The sequence below is a fragment of the Sesamum indicum genome, linkage group LG10 (assembly GCF_026168435.1).
Source record: "Sesamum indicum cultivar Baizhima isolate 11 linkage group LG10, ASM2616843v1, whole genome shotgun sequence".
NCBI classification, from domain to species: domain Eukaryota; kingdom Viridiplantae; phylum Streptophyta; class Magnoliopsida; order Lamiales; family Pedaliaceae; genus Sesamum; species Sesamum indicum.
This window is the reverse complement of record NC_142666.1, coordinates 1,431,901-1,444,727: the sequence shown is the minus strand read 5'-3', so window position 1 is coordinate 1,444,727 and position 12,827 is coordinate 1,431,901. Positions and strand designations below refer to the sequence as shown.

The window sequence follows — 12,827 nt, the reverse complement described above, 5'->3', positions numbered from 1 at the left end:
ATAAGGAGTTATAGTGAAATAATTGAGGAAGGTGGATGCGTATTAGGAAGATTACTTGTGTGAATAATGAAAAAAACGTCACCCTATAGCTAAGGATGGCAATTAGCCCTGAAAAATCAGCCCCAACCCGAACTAGTCCCGTTTGGGGCAGGTTTTGGTGGGTAGTCTATTCGGTTGGGACATGATGGGTCTGAACCAAACCCACACCCCAACTAATATTTTATATATTTTTTATTATTTATTATTCATATGCAATACATTATTAATAAAATTATGATATTATATGTAAATTTTTAAAAAAAATTTGCATATATTTAACTATATATAAAAAATACAGAAAATAAAAAATTAGTTGAATGTATTATTTGTAGATCGTCAAATAATATTATTTAATGAGAAAATTAATAATTTAGATGAACAACTACTTAGTATAATTAATTTTAGATTGAAAACCATATCTTATTAAAATTGTCTACATCTAAAATTATAGTTATTTTTAATACATAATTTGAGACACTTACAAAATTAAGAATAAAATAATAAAAATAATTTTTCCAATTTCATCTTTAATTTCACTAATTATTCAATTAATTCAATAATTAATTTATTTTTAACGGGACGGGGAAGAGATGGGGCAAAATGGGTCGGGTTGGAGGGTTGGGGATTTAAAGAGGCTAGGCGGCGTGAGATTATTTGGGGCGGGTCTCGAGTTCGGGGAAACCCGCCCCAAACTGGCTCCATTGCCATTTATACCTACACCAAGGGAGAAGGGCTGGGCTTTATAGTAGTTGTTCCTAATAGATGCGTAGGTAGGCTCCCGTGGAACTCAGGTTGATAGTTACTTAATGATAAGTCTCTTCGAAGTTTGGGACCATCAGCAGAAACCTTTATGAAATCCTGGTTGCTCATGGAATCTTCCAAGGAATAAGATACCTAAGGGATATGTTTTTCGAAATTTCATAGGATCCTGGTTCGTCGTCATCACAATCTATGTGGGCGTCTTCACACTTGATGCATGCTAATGTCTTAAAAATGTAGCCGACTCAGTTGTCCCGTCAGCACCAATGTCTTGGGCCAGCAGGCCTAGACATAGTCCATATTCGATGAGCCCGTTTGCTTGAAGTCTAGCCCACCAGAAGGTTATTTCCTCTTGGGCTTTGTGCATTTCTAAGCAACTTGTTTCAGGTTGTCGTGCAAGTTGGATTTTTGAGTAGGTTAGACCACCTAATTGGATTGGATGTAATAATTTTGGGCATTAGGATGTAAGTGTAGTTAATTTTAAAAATAAATTTATAGGATTCGAAAATTTATTGGTAGGTTTTGTTTGACTTGAAAGTTTTTTATTTTTTTCAATTTTTAGTTTGGCGTAAAAGCGATGGTGTTTGCATGAAAATATTGTGAGTTGACTAATTAATAAAATAATTTTGTTTAAGGTAATATAATATGTTTGGACATGAATGGCTCTCTTAACATTGGTAACTGACAGACAATAATTTAACACAATTATTGATTGTCTTATTGACTTTTTTCCTTTTATCATTATATAGCAGATAAATTTTAATTTCAATTGAGTTTGACAAAATTAAATTAATTTTATCGTAAGTGCAATATATTTTTTAGTGTAATTGATGTATAATTAAAAATAATAATTAATTACATAACAATTATACCATATTTATTTTATAATTGAATCTAATTTAAATAAAAATCTTCCAGCATGCCAAGGTGAAGCTTGCACGTTTCATAAGACAACTTTGCTAAAAGTCAACTAATGTTTAATTTTATAGTTTTTAGTAAATTTCTATCTATAATATAACACACATATTTTATATCAATAGATTAAGTGAAATTGAAATGAGAGGTGGATTTGTCAACTATTCAGTTCGGAGGGGGGAGGAAGGAGAAAGGAGAAAGGAGAAAGGAGGCAAATGGAGTTTATTATTCTTTTTGCTATCATTGACTTTCTTATTTTAAATTATACTATATTTTTTTTATTTTATTTTACATAAATATATTGAGTGCATAATTTTTTTAAAATAAATTATATAATATTATTTTTATACATGTGAATCAGTATCCGATTAATGAGATGAAAGATGAAATAAAATTTGCAATAGGAAAAAAGAGATAGCTACACTCCTCTCCTTTGAGGTTTGGTATAATTACATCTAAATTCTCTGTGAATTGAAAAATTACATTTAACACTCCTGATGCTTACTTTCATTTAACAAATAAGCTTTTCCGTTAGTCAAGATTCACTAAATTTACTGATATTAACAAAAAAAGTGAATGAAAATTGATATGTATCATCGATTGATTTATTAGTGACTTATTGCAGGTCAAACAATTTTTTTCGATTAAAAATGGTAAAGATACATCTTCACATGTATTAACGCGTAAGACGTATCGAGATAATTTGATTATAAAAAGATTTATTTGACGTATAATAAATCAATAATAAGTCAACGGTAAATTTAGGTTTTTACTTATTTTTGTTAATATTAATAAATTTAATGAATTTTGACTAATAAAGAGGTTTATTTATTAGACGAAAGCAAATTTTAAAAACGTTAGATGTAATTTTTTGAATCATAAAAAAATTATGCATAATTTAATTAAATTTCAAGAGTAGGGAATGTAATTATCCCTAAAAGATTCAATCAGCATATTTTTGCATGGAATAGAAAATACATTCAGAAGACAAGCATGCCTCCCAATTTGAACTATAAGAACGACCCCTATGCTTTGGAAGAAAGCAAAGCCATTGTTCAAATAATACCTATGGAGTTTGCAAACACGACGCAGAAAAATGAAGCCCACCCAACCAAACAAATCTTCATATTATCGGGCCAGAGCAATATGGCGGGCCGCGGCGGCGTTGACAAGCACACGAAGCAATGGGACGGCGTCGTGCCGCCGGACTCCTCCACCGACAGTTCCAGTATCTTCCGCCTCAGCTCGCAACTAGACTGGGAGGTGGCGCGCGAGCCTCTCCACCACGACATTGACTCCAAGAGAACCTGCGGGGTCGGGCCGGGGATGTCGTTCGCCAACGCGGTGAAGGAGCGCGTGGGAATCGTGGGGCTGGTGCCCTGCGCCGTGGCCGGGACTCCGATCAGGGAGTGGGCTCGCGGAACGTACTTGTACGAGAGTATGGTGAATCGGGCGAAAGCGGCGGCGAGCGGCGGGGAAATCAGGGCGCTGCTTTGGTACCAAGGGGAGAAGGATACGTACTCCCAGCAGGACGCGGAGACGTACAAGGAGAATCTCGAGAGGTTTATTCAGAACGTGCGTGAAGATCTGAATTTGCCGTCTCTTCCCATTATTCTGGTCAGTCAATTTTGCTCTACTTTGTAATCTTAATCACCCCTTTGACAAATTTTTATTTAGATATGATCATCAAATATATTACAAAATAAATATAATTTACTTTTTATGTTGATTATTTTTTTCTAACTCAAAAGAAATCGATATTTAATTTCATCGAGAAAAATACAAGCAATCCTTTTCACACCTCCCTATTTCTTAATATACAACAATTTATATTTCTATATTTTTTTTAAAATGAAGCAATTTACCTATTTAAACAGGGAGGTATGTATTATGTTAAAAAGCATAGTGGTAAATTGCTAATTTTTTCATAAAAAATTAATTTTCCCATTTATAATATCATAAAAAAGTAAATTGCTATTCACCCTATTTCCTACTATGTAAATAAAAGCTACATCGACTAATAATAGCATAATAAACTTTGATGAAATGAATATTTTTAAATAATTAAGGAGATGTTGGCAATAGTTTATGTTTTATGCTGGATATAAATTGTAAATAAAGTTGTAAGTTTAATAGTAATAAAATTTGAAAGTGCTTGAAAACAAAAATAAAAAGTAAGAAAAAGTAAAGTTAAAATATTTAAAAAAACAATTTGATATTTATAATTTTATCGCATAATTTGGTAGGGAGCGGTTTTTAAGTTTTTCTATAAATCAACTACGAAAGCATCTGGTGGAATTTTAGAAAAGTGGGCTTTCGTATAACACTTCGAAATATTTGAAATGTCAAATCTTGCTTTTAAAATTATTATAAAGAGTATTTTTAAACCAAAAGTTATAAGTATGTTTGGGGTATTTCTCGTTATTTCAGCCTTTTTTGTATTTAAATTCTACTTCTTTTTTTTGAACTATTATACCCTCATTTTAAAATCTTTTTTAAAATTGCTTATATAAACTTGATATAAAAATTTTCAAATGATTTGAATAATTTAATATTAATAAAATGTATAATTTCATATATTTAATCTTTTATTTTCTATATTATTTTATATAATGCCTATATCATAGAAAAAAATTAAATTACTATTATTAATTAAAAAATATATATTTTTAGCAATCATGCAAGTGTATTTATTGTACATAAATGGACAATTACATTACATAACGAGAGCAATATTAAATTTCAATTTTTCTATTAGCAATGAATATTTAATAATATAAATGACAAATATTTAAAAAAGGATATAATGATTGAAATGAAATATACTATTTTTTTGCTAATTATTATTAACTAAAGACAAGTAGAAATATTAAGAAAAAATATTTTAATACATGAAAACAAAACGGTCTTTTATCAATTAAACTTATTTTAGAAGTATTTTTTTTACCAAACACTACTCACTTTTGATTCTACTACAATTTTTATATTTTTATTAAAAAAAAGTAGTTCTCTAAAAGCATAAGCTTTCGCAAATACTCCCTTAATTTAAAAAATATAAAATATAAACTAAAAATACATTTTTTAATTTATTTTCATCAATAACCTGATAAATGTTATTGGGTAGACTTTAATTCGAAAAAATGGAATTTGAATTGAATGTGACGTGGCATTGCAGGTTGCAATTGCATCAGGCAATGAAAAATATCTTGAGAAGGTGAGAGAGATACAAAAGGGAATTGATATCCCAAACGTGGTGTGTGTGGATGCTATGGGCTTACCTCTCCAAGAAGACAATATTCATCTGACTACGGAGGCCCAGGTTCAATTGGGCCGCATGTTGGCCCAATCGTATATTGCTCATGTTTTGGGCTGACAGGCCCAATATTTCTACCCCTTCAGTTGGGCCAGGTTTTATTTATATCTGGCCATTTGTGGGCCCAACTTAAAAAACACGCATGTTGATATAATGTACTCGAACTACAATAATTGCTCTACTGCCCAACTACCTCCAATATGGACCACTTTGACTTTGTTTTTAATTTTCATACTTTTGTACTTGTCGGTCTTTCCATTTTTTCCTTTTCACTTATTTTGTTTTAAATAATGAAAATGTATCCATCTCAAAAAAAATACCGTAAATTACAATAATTTTTATCATAATTATAAATATCCATCCGTTATTTAAAATAGGTAAATACATTTTTAAAATTACAAATACTTTATTAAATACCCTACTAAAATTTGTCATGGACCGGACTTCATAGGGAAGCGCTTAGGGTATTTCGTTCCACCCACCAACCAAACACACAAGTGAACGCCACCTAATCATCCAATTTCCAAATACATCCAAACACTTTTTTTTGTTCAATCAAGCTGTAGACTGTAGTCCATCCATGGATCTTTCAAACGCGGCCCAGAACAATGAAGCCCGGTCCGCCAAACAAATCTTCATCTTGTCGGGCCAGAGCAACATGGCGGGGCGCGGCGGCGTCGACAGGCACACGAAGAAATGGGATGGCGTCGTTCCTCCAGAATCCTCCCCTGACCCCTCCAAAATCATGCGGCTCAGCGTTGACCTCCACTGGGAGGTGGCGCGTGAGCCTCTCCACCACGACATCGACACCAAGAAAACCTGCGGGGTGGGCCCCGGGATGTCGTTCGCCAACACGGTGAAGGAGCGCGTCGGAGTCATCGGACTGGTGCCCTGCGCCGTCGGAGGGACCGCGATCAAGGAGTGGGCTCGGGGGACGCACCTGTACGAGAATATGGTGAAGCGCGCGAAGGCGGCGGTGCACGGCGGAGGAGAAATAAAGGCGGTCCTGTGGTACCAAGGGGAGAGCGATACGTCGTCGCAAGAGGATGCGGACTCCTACAAGGAGAACATGGAGACGCTTATTTGCAATGTGCGAACAGATCTGGATTTGCCCTCTCTTCCCATCATTCAGGTCACTCCACTACGCTTTCACTCCCAACTGATTGGGATAATTCATAGTCCTAACGGATAATTACACCCTCTCACCGAATATTTGGTAAAATTATATGTATATTTCTATAATTTGAAAAATTATATTTTGTATATATAAGATTTATTTTCGTCTAATAAATAAGTTTCTTGAATAGTTAAAAATTATTAAATTTACTGATATTAATAAAATAAAATATATATATATAATTATCTTCTATTGACTTATTACTAACTTATAATAGATCAAATAAAACTTTTTATAACCAAATTATCCTTATATGTCTTCACGCATTAATGTATGTGAGGAGGTATATGTTCACTGTTACCAGGGTAATTTAACCGAAATAATTATTCTACATGTAATAAGTCAGTTTTTAGTCAATTAAAAGTAAATATTAATTTTAAATTCAATTTTTTTTTGTTATATATCAACAAATTTAGTGAATTTGGGCACTAGATGTAATTTCTAGACTATAAAGAGTTTATATGTAATACACCAAACTAAAAAAAGGGGATTGTAATTATCCTTAGTCCTAATACACTACACAGAGTCTTTATTATTTTTATGTTTGTTTTCGTGTACAAAATAGATATGTTGATTAGTTAAATTTATTGAATTCGATGATACAAATTTTTATTTATTTATTTTTATTAATATCAATAAATTAAATAACTTTTTATTAATGAATAAATGTATTTATTACGAGTTAACAAACATTATAGATACTAAACATAATTCCAGATCCAATAAAGAGTAATCTTACTCCAAATACTTCCCGTTCAAATATAGTTTACAAAAGTTTGGAGAAGAATATGTAGTCTACCCTAAGGCTAGAGTACAAAAGAGGCATCTGATTCGGTTGGGGTTTGCACTTTGCAGGTCGCAATTGCATCTGGAGATGAAAAGTACCTTGAAAAGATTAGGGAAATACAGAAAGGAATTGATCTCCCAAAAGTTGTGTGTGTGGATGCAAAGGGATTGGAGCTCAAAGAAGACAACCTTCATCTCACTACTGAGGCCCAGGTCCAATTGGGCCGTATGTTGGCCGATGCTTATCTTACCCACTTTTTCTGATATAGAGGCCCAACTAAAATTGGCCTCATCTCATGTTCTGGCCCAGAACATGGATGTGTGTTTCTATTCTCTTGTTCTACTTGTACTTGACTAGTTTCAGTTGAACATTGACTATCTTGTTATAAAAAAGCATGATTCTCACTGTTTGATATACAACATCAACTGACGGGTTGTACTCGAAAATGATTTGACTCAATTAGCTAATTAAAAAAAAAAACTTATTTTTATCTTAGATCAATCTACAAGACGCATAGTGCTCAAATTTCTTATGGGTCTATTATAAGTTTATTATTTTCAATATATGTAAAACTCAAATTTTAAAAATGTTGGTTTAAAATTTAATTATTAGTCAATTTATATTGGGTTTTTAATTGATATTTTATTTTAAAATTTTGCAATCAACATATATGACCACGTAAATATTAGTTGTATGCATATTGCCATTATGTCATATTTTCGACCCAAGTATTTAATTTGTTCATCAATTGAAATGGTATTTGAACTGAATTCAAAATGTGGACGTTAGAGCATTGAGAGAACTTTTTCCTAATGGGAGAGGATTGAAAAGGACGTGTACCAATTATCGTGACCACGATAAACAATGGGCACCCAATTAACTCTATATTGTAATACACAGGTGATAAGTGGAAATTGCTGAATTAATGACGACTAGTTATTTCGATAAATTATTTTTTTTTATTAGGAAAAAATTATATAAACATTTCCTCGAAATCTTACTTATTAGTGGAAGACATCATCATAATGTTTAGATTTGTTTTCTCAATGTCTTGTTGTATTTTATAGAAATAGAAAGAGAAAAACAAAGATAAATAAGTGTGTGTTTTGTCATTGTCAAATCATGCCTTTTTTTATATATATTTATGTATATGTGTGTATATATATGTACGTATTTATGCTAAAACAGTTAAAAACACCTAAATAAGGTATTTTTAAATGATAACAAACATTATGTATGTTTCCAAAATAATTTGAAAATGAATACAAATATAGTACATCTTTTTTCTGAAAAATTTGCCATGATATACCTATCCATACATAATATCATGAAAAATAAATACAAGTTTTTGACTTAGTATCAATAAATAGGTCTAAAAAAGTATTTAAAAACTATCAAATTTAGATATTTGTACCCTGTCGAAATAAGGAATCATGGCATGTATGATTGGAAATAAACCTATTTTGAGAGAGTTAGAGAAAACACTATTTCGTTGAAAGGTTGTATACATTTCCTCTTTCTCAACGCATTTCTCTAGATACAGACGATCAAAGCTCTTTTTTTTTTTTTATTTCTTTCTCTTTTTGGATGGTAGATATTTTTGAGAACACTGAGTGTTAATCACACTGATGTTTGAAATGAGATACTGATGCAAACTCTTTCATTCTAAATCATATAGATGGACATCTAAAATATGTTGACAAAAAATTCTTTTAAAATTGACTATTTGCCCATTTGTTAGAGGTGTTCTAGAATTTGGATCCTATCGACCCGAAAAATGAAAAGATTTGTACAAATTATGCGTTTCATCAATTGGAGGGACAATTATAACTCAAATCAGGTCTGATAAACTAATTACATGATAAGTGTATTATACTTATCGTATGATTGATCACTTTTACTAAACCGAACACCATAATATAATTAGTTCAAATCTGTCCAATTTGAATTAGAAATTTTCGGCTATAAAAAGATATACATGATTTCCTTCTATTTTTAGGGGCAAAATGCAAACTTCACTTGAATTTTTTTGTAATAAAAAAAAAAAAAAAGAATTTTCAACTAAAATGAAAAACCAAAGATAAAAATATAAAATAATGTTGAGCCAATAAAACCCAGAGTACGGCTCATAAACCCTGTCCCCCGAGTATAAAAGCGCCTCACTGCCCCATCTTCGTCTCCCTCATATACCTGCAGCTGCAATTTAGCTCACACCACTTCCAGACAGCGGATTCAAAAATGGCGGCCGCAGCTTCCTCCACGACTCTTAAACCATCGGCGTCGGCCGCCACCATCTCAGGATTTCGCCGCCTCCCGCTTTCCACCACTTTCGGCGTCACCACCCTTTCATTCCGCCACCGCCGCGACCAACCCCGCCGCTTCCTCGTCCTCTCAATGGACGCGAAGCCCACAATTCTCGTAGCCGAGAAGCTCGGCGAGGCGGGGGTGAATCTCCTCAAAGAGTTCGCGAACGTGGACTGCTCCTATAACCTCAGCCCTGAGGAGCTCTGCACCAAGATCTCGCTTTGTGACGCGCTGATTGTGAGGAGTGGGACTAAGGTGAACCGCGAGGTGTTCGAGTCGTCCGGGGGAAGGCTTAAGGTTGTCGGAAGAGCCGGAGTTGGAATTGATAACGTGGATCTGGCGGCGGCGACTGAGCACGGGTGCTTGGTTGTGAACGCGCCGACTGCCAATACTGTCGCCGCCGCGGAGCATGGGATCGCTCTCCTTACTTCCATGGCTAGGAACATTGCTCAAGCCGATGCGTCCGTTAAAGCTGGTTAGTTTACTGATACAATCTCTATATGAAGAAAAGAAATGCGCGTGCATTTGGACTAATTTATGCTTATTATCTGAGTTTTTGTTTTCTGAGTGTCAGCTTGTGAAGAATTTCGTGGAATAGTTAATCTGCTTTGATGCTTTTAAGGTTGACTTGAATGTGATGGGTGATTACTGTTTTCTTGGTTTTCAGATTGGGAATGTTCAAAACGAATCTTAGGTTTTTGATGCTGGATCTGGTGTTAGATCAGGTTTTCTTGCTTTTCTGAATGTAGTAGATTTATAAAATAAAGCTCCCACCTTTTGGGATCTGACCAAGATTCCTTTAGACATGGAGATTAGGCCATAAATTTACTTATAAAAGAATTAAATCTATAGTATTACTACGAATTCAGCATGCTAAAGTTAAGCTTTTTGGAAAAGAATGGCTTATTTGAACTTTGAGTATTGATGTCAATATGCCCCTGAAAATTTAACATGCTCTTTTTTTTATTTATGCCTGAGGTTCTTCGAAAACTATGAAGTTTTGTATAGTGAACGCAGTCATTAACTGACTAAAATTCGTCTAACATTTTCTTCCCTCTGAGCATTTGTTGCCCTATGATTGGATGCTTTTTGTACATATACATGGCACAATTGTTGCTGCAGCTAGATAGGTGTAGCGCCTTTCTCAATAGTAGTCTGGGAATACAAAGTAAGTGAACTATCATTGATAAGATTCTTTGATGTTTGATAGTACTGTAATGATGAAATAATTACATGGTTGGGGTTTATTAACTCTTGTCTGTAACACTAACTTCTGAGTTATGAAATTCTATCATGTAAAAAATTACTTATTTACTATAACAATTCCAGGTAAATGGGAGAGAAGCAAATATGTTGGTGTGTCTCTTGTTGGCAAGACGCTTGCAGTACTGGGTTTCGGGAAGGTTGGATCAGAAGTTGCTAGGCGTGCCAAGGGTCTTGGTATGCATGTCATTGCACACGATCCCTATGCTCCTGCTGACCGTGCCCGCGCAATAGGTGTGGGGCTTGTAAGCTTTGATGAAGCTATTGCATCAGCTGACTTCATTTCACTTCACATGCCACTAACTGCATCAACATCCAAAATGCTAAATGATGAAACTTTTGCAAAGATGAAAAAAGGTGTCAGGATCATTAATGTTGCACGTGGGGGAGTGATTGATGAAGAAGCATTGGTGAAGGCACTTGATGCTGGCATTGTAGCACAGGTTTTTGCTTCACCTTCAGGATAACAAAAAAATGACCAATAATGGAGACTTTATTTTGAGTCAAACTATAGTCTATGCACTTTGCCTAATTCTTTAGTATAATTTCAGGCGGCACTTGATGTCTTCACAGAAGAGCCACCAGCGAAGGATAGCAAGTTGGTACAACATGAGAATGTAACAGCAACTCCACATCTTGGTGCCAGTACAATGGAAGCTCAGGTTTGCAGAATCTTTCTCTCTCTCTCTGTGCAGTTTCCTTCCTGATTGTAATTTTTTGCACCATGCTCATTTAACTTGTTCTCAGGAAGGGGTAGCAATTGAAGTAGCTGAAGCTGTTGTTGGAGCCTTGAAGGGGGAGCTTGCTGCGACTGCAGTTAATGCACCCATGGTTCCTGCTCAGGTACTTAGGTGTTGTTAATCTTAGTTATTCTGTCCAATGTCCTCCAATATTTCTTACAGTCATATATTTACTTTGCTTTATGTTATCCATTATTCTGGATGGTAATATGTTTTGCTGAATTGAACCTAGCGGGTAGCGTGCTACTTCAAATTTCCTGTGTAACCAGGCCCAGGAAGATGAAAGAAAAATAAAGGATCAGGGGGCTTTATGATTGGATTTTGTACTACAGGCTTTCAAATTGGTCTGATTTGGTGTCTGTATGCATTCTGAAAGTGCTTGTTGCTGCCCCCTGTAATCTCATCTGATGCTAATATTTCTTTAGATAAACTTTATCATTTAGAATCTAACTAATTATAAGGCCAAACCCATTTAATGTTCGAGTGTTTCATTTATATAAATTCTTTTTGTAGGTTCTCACTGAGCTGAAGCCTTATGTTTCTCTTGCTGAGAAACTTGGTAGACTTGCTGTCCAACTAGTAGCGGGTGGGAGTGGCGTAAAAACTGTAAAAGTCACATACGCATCTGCCAGAGCTCCAGATGACCTTGACACGAGGTTGCTTCGTGCCATGATAACCAAGGGTCTAATCGAGCCAATCTCGAGTGTTTTTGTGAATCTGGTTAATGCTGATTTCACTGCCAAACAAAGAGGACTTCGCATAACTGAAGAACGAATACTCCTGGATGGTTCTCCTGAAAGCCCACTTGAGTTAATCCAGGTTCAAATTGCCAACGTGGAGTCGAGATTTGCCAGTGCAATTTCTGATTCTGGGGAGATTAAAGTGGAAGGCCGTGTTAAAGATGGTGTTCCACATTTAACAAGGGTAGGGTCTTTCGAAGTGGATGTGAGCTTGGAAGGCAGTATCATACTCTGCAGGCAAGTTGATCAGCCAGGAATGATTGGAAAAGTCGGTAGCATTTTGGCAGAGGACAACGTGAATGTGAGCTTTATGAGCGTTGGCAGGATAGCCCCAAGGAAGCAAGCTGTGATGGCAATTGGAGTTGATGAGGAACCAACCAAGCAGTCACTAAAGAAGATTGGTGATATCCCAGCCATTGAGGAATTTGTTTACCTTAAGTTGTAGTGGCATTATCCACATGCTTGTTATCACACAGTTCCCAATTTTGATCAAGTTTGGTTGTGTACTTGTGTTTTAGTAGCTTTAGTTTAGGGGGATATCAATAAGGTTGGCTTTGCGTTTAGAATCATGTATTTTATTGAGTGAAATGTCGCCGTCATGTCATGTTTTGCTATTCAGAATTATAATGATAGTGTTTCTGGAATCAGTTGCGTAGATGTCTTAATCCCAGTGCACTTTAAAAGTGTAAATAAAACTTTATTAGTTCTTATATTTTAGGGTAAATTGTATCAACCCCTAATATTAGGTCAAAATATATATAATTCTATTCTATTTTGCAAAATAATAGCT

The 12,827-nt window shown here is 34.7% G+C and overlaps 3 protein-coding genes across 3 annotated transcripts; all 3 read left to right on the top strand.

Moving 5' to 3' along the window:
• The first annotated feature begins 2,675 nt into the window (after nucleotides 1–2,675).
• Nucleotides 2,676–5,270, top strand: LOC105172835 (putative carbohydrate esterase At4g34215). Its single transcript, XM_011094411.3, has 2 exons — nucleotides 2,676–3,330; nucleotides 4,889–5,270. Exons 1-2 carry the CDS (start codon nucleotides 2,707–2,709, stop codon nucleotides 5,084–5,086), a joined length of 822 nt encoding a protein of 273 aa, XP_011092713.1. The 5' UTR covers nucleotides 2,676–2,706; the 3' UTR covers nucleotides 5,087–5,270.
• Nucleotides 5,271–5,440: 170 nt separating this feature from the next.
• LOC105172696 (carbohydrate esterase, putative (DUF303)) lies at nucleotides 5,441–7,409 on the top strand. The gene is made up of 2 exons (XM_011094239.3): nucleotides 5,441–6,158; nucleotides 7,059–7,409. Exons 1-2 carry the CDS (start codon nucleotides 5,607–5,609, stop codon nucleotides 7,251–7,253), a joined length of 747 nt encoding a protein of 248 aa, XP_011092541.1. The 5' UTR covers nucleotides 5,441–5,606; the 3' UTR covers nucleotides 7,254–7,409.
• A 1,707-nt stretch (nucleotides 7,410–9,116) lies between these two features.
• LOC105172836 (D-3-phosphoglycerate dehydrogenase 1, chloroplastic) lies at nucleotides 9,117–12,681 on the top strand. Its single transcript, XM_020697327.2, has 5 exons — nucleotides 9,117–9,769; nucleotides 10,624–11,000; nucleotides 11,109–11,219; nucleotides 11,305–11,400; nucleotides 11,811–12,681. Exons 1-5 carry the CDS (start codon nucleotides 9,229–9,231, stop codon nucleotides 12,480–12,482), a joined length of 1,797 nt encoding a protein of 598 aa, XP_020552986.2. The 5' UTR covers nucleotides 9,117–9,228; the 3' UTR covers nucleotides 12,483–12,681.
• The last annotated feature ends 146 nt before the right edge of the window (nucleotides 12,682–12,827 follow it).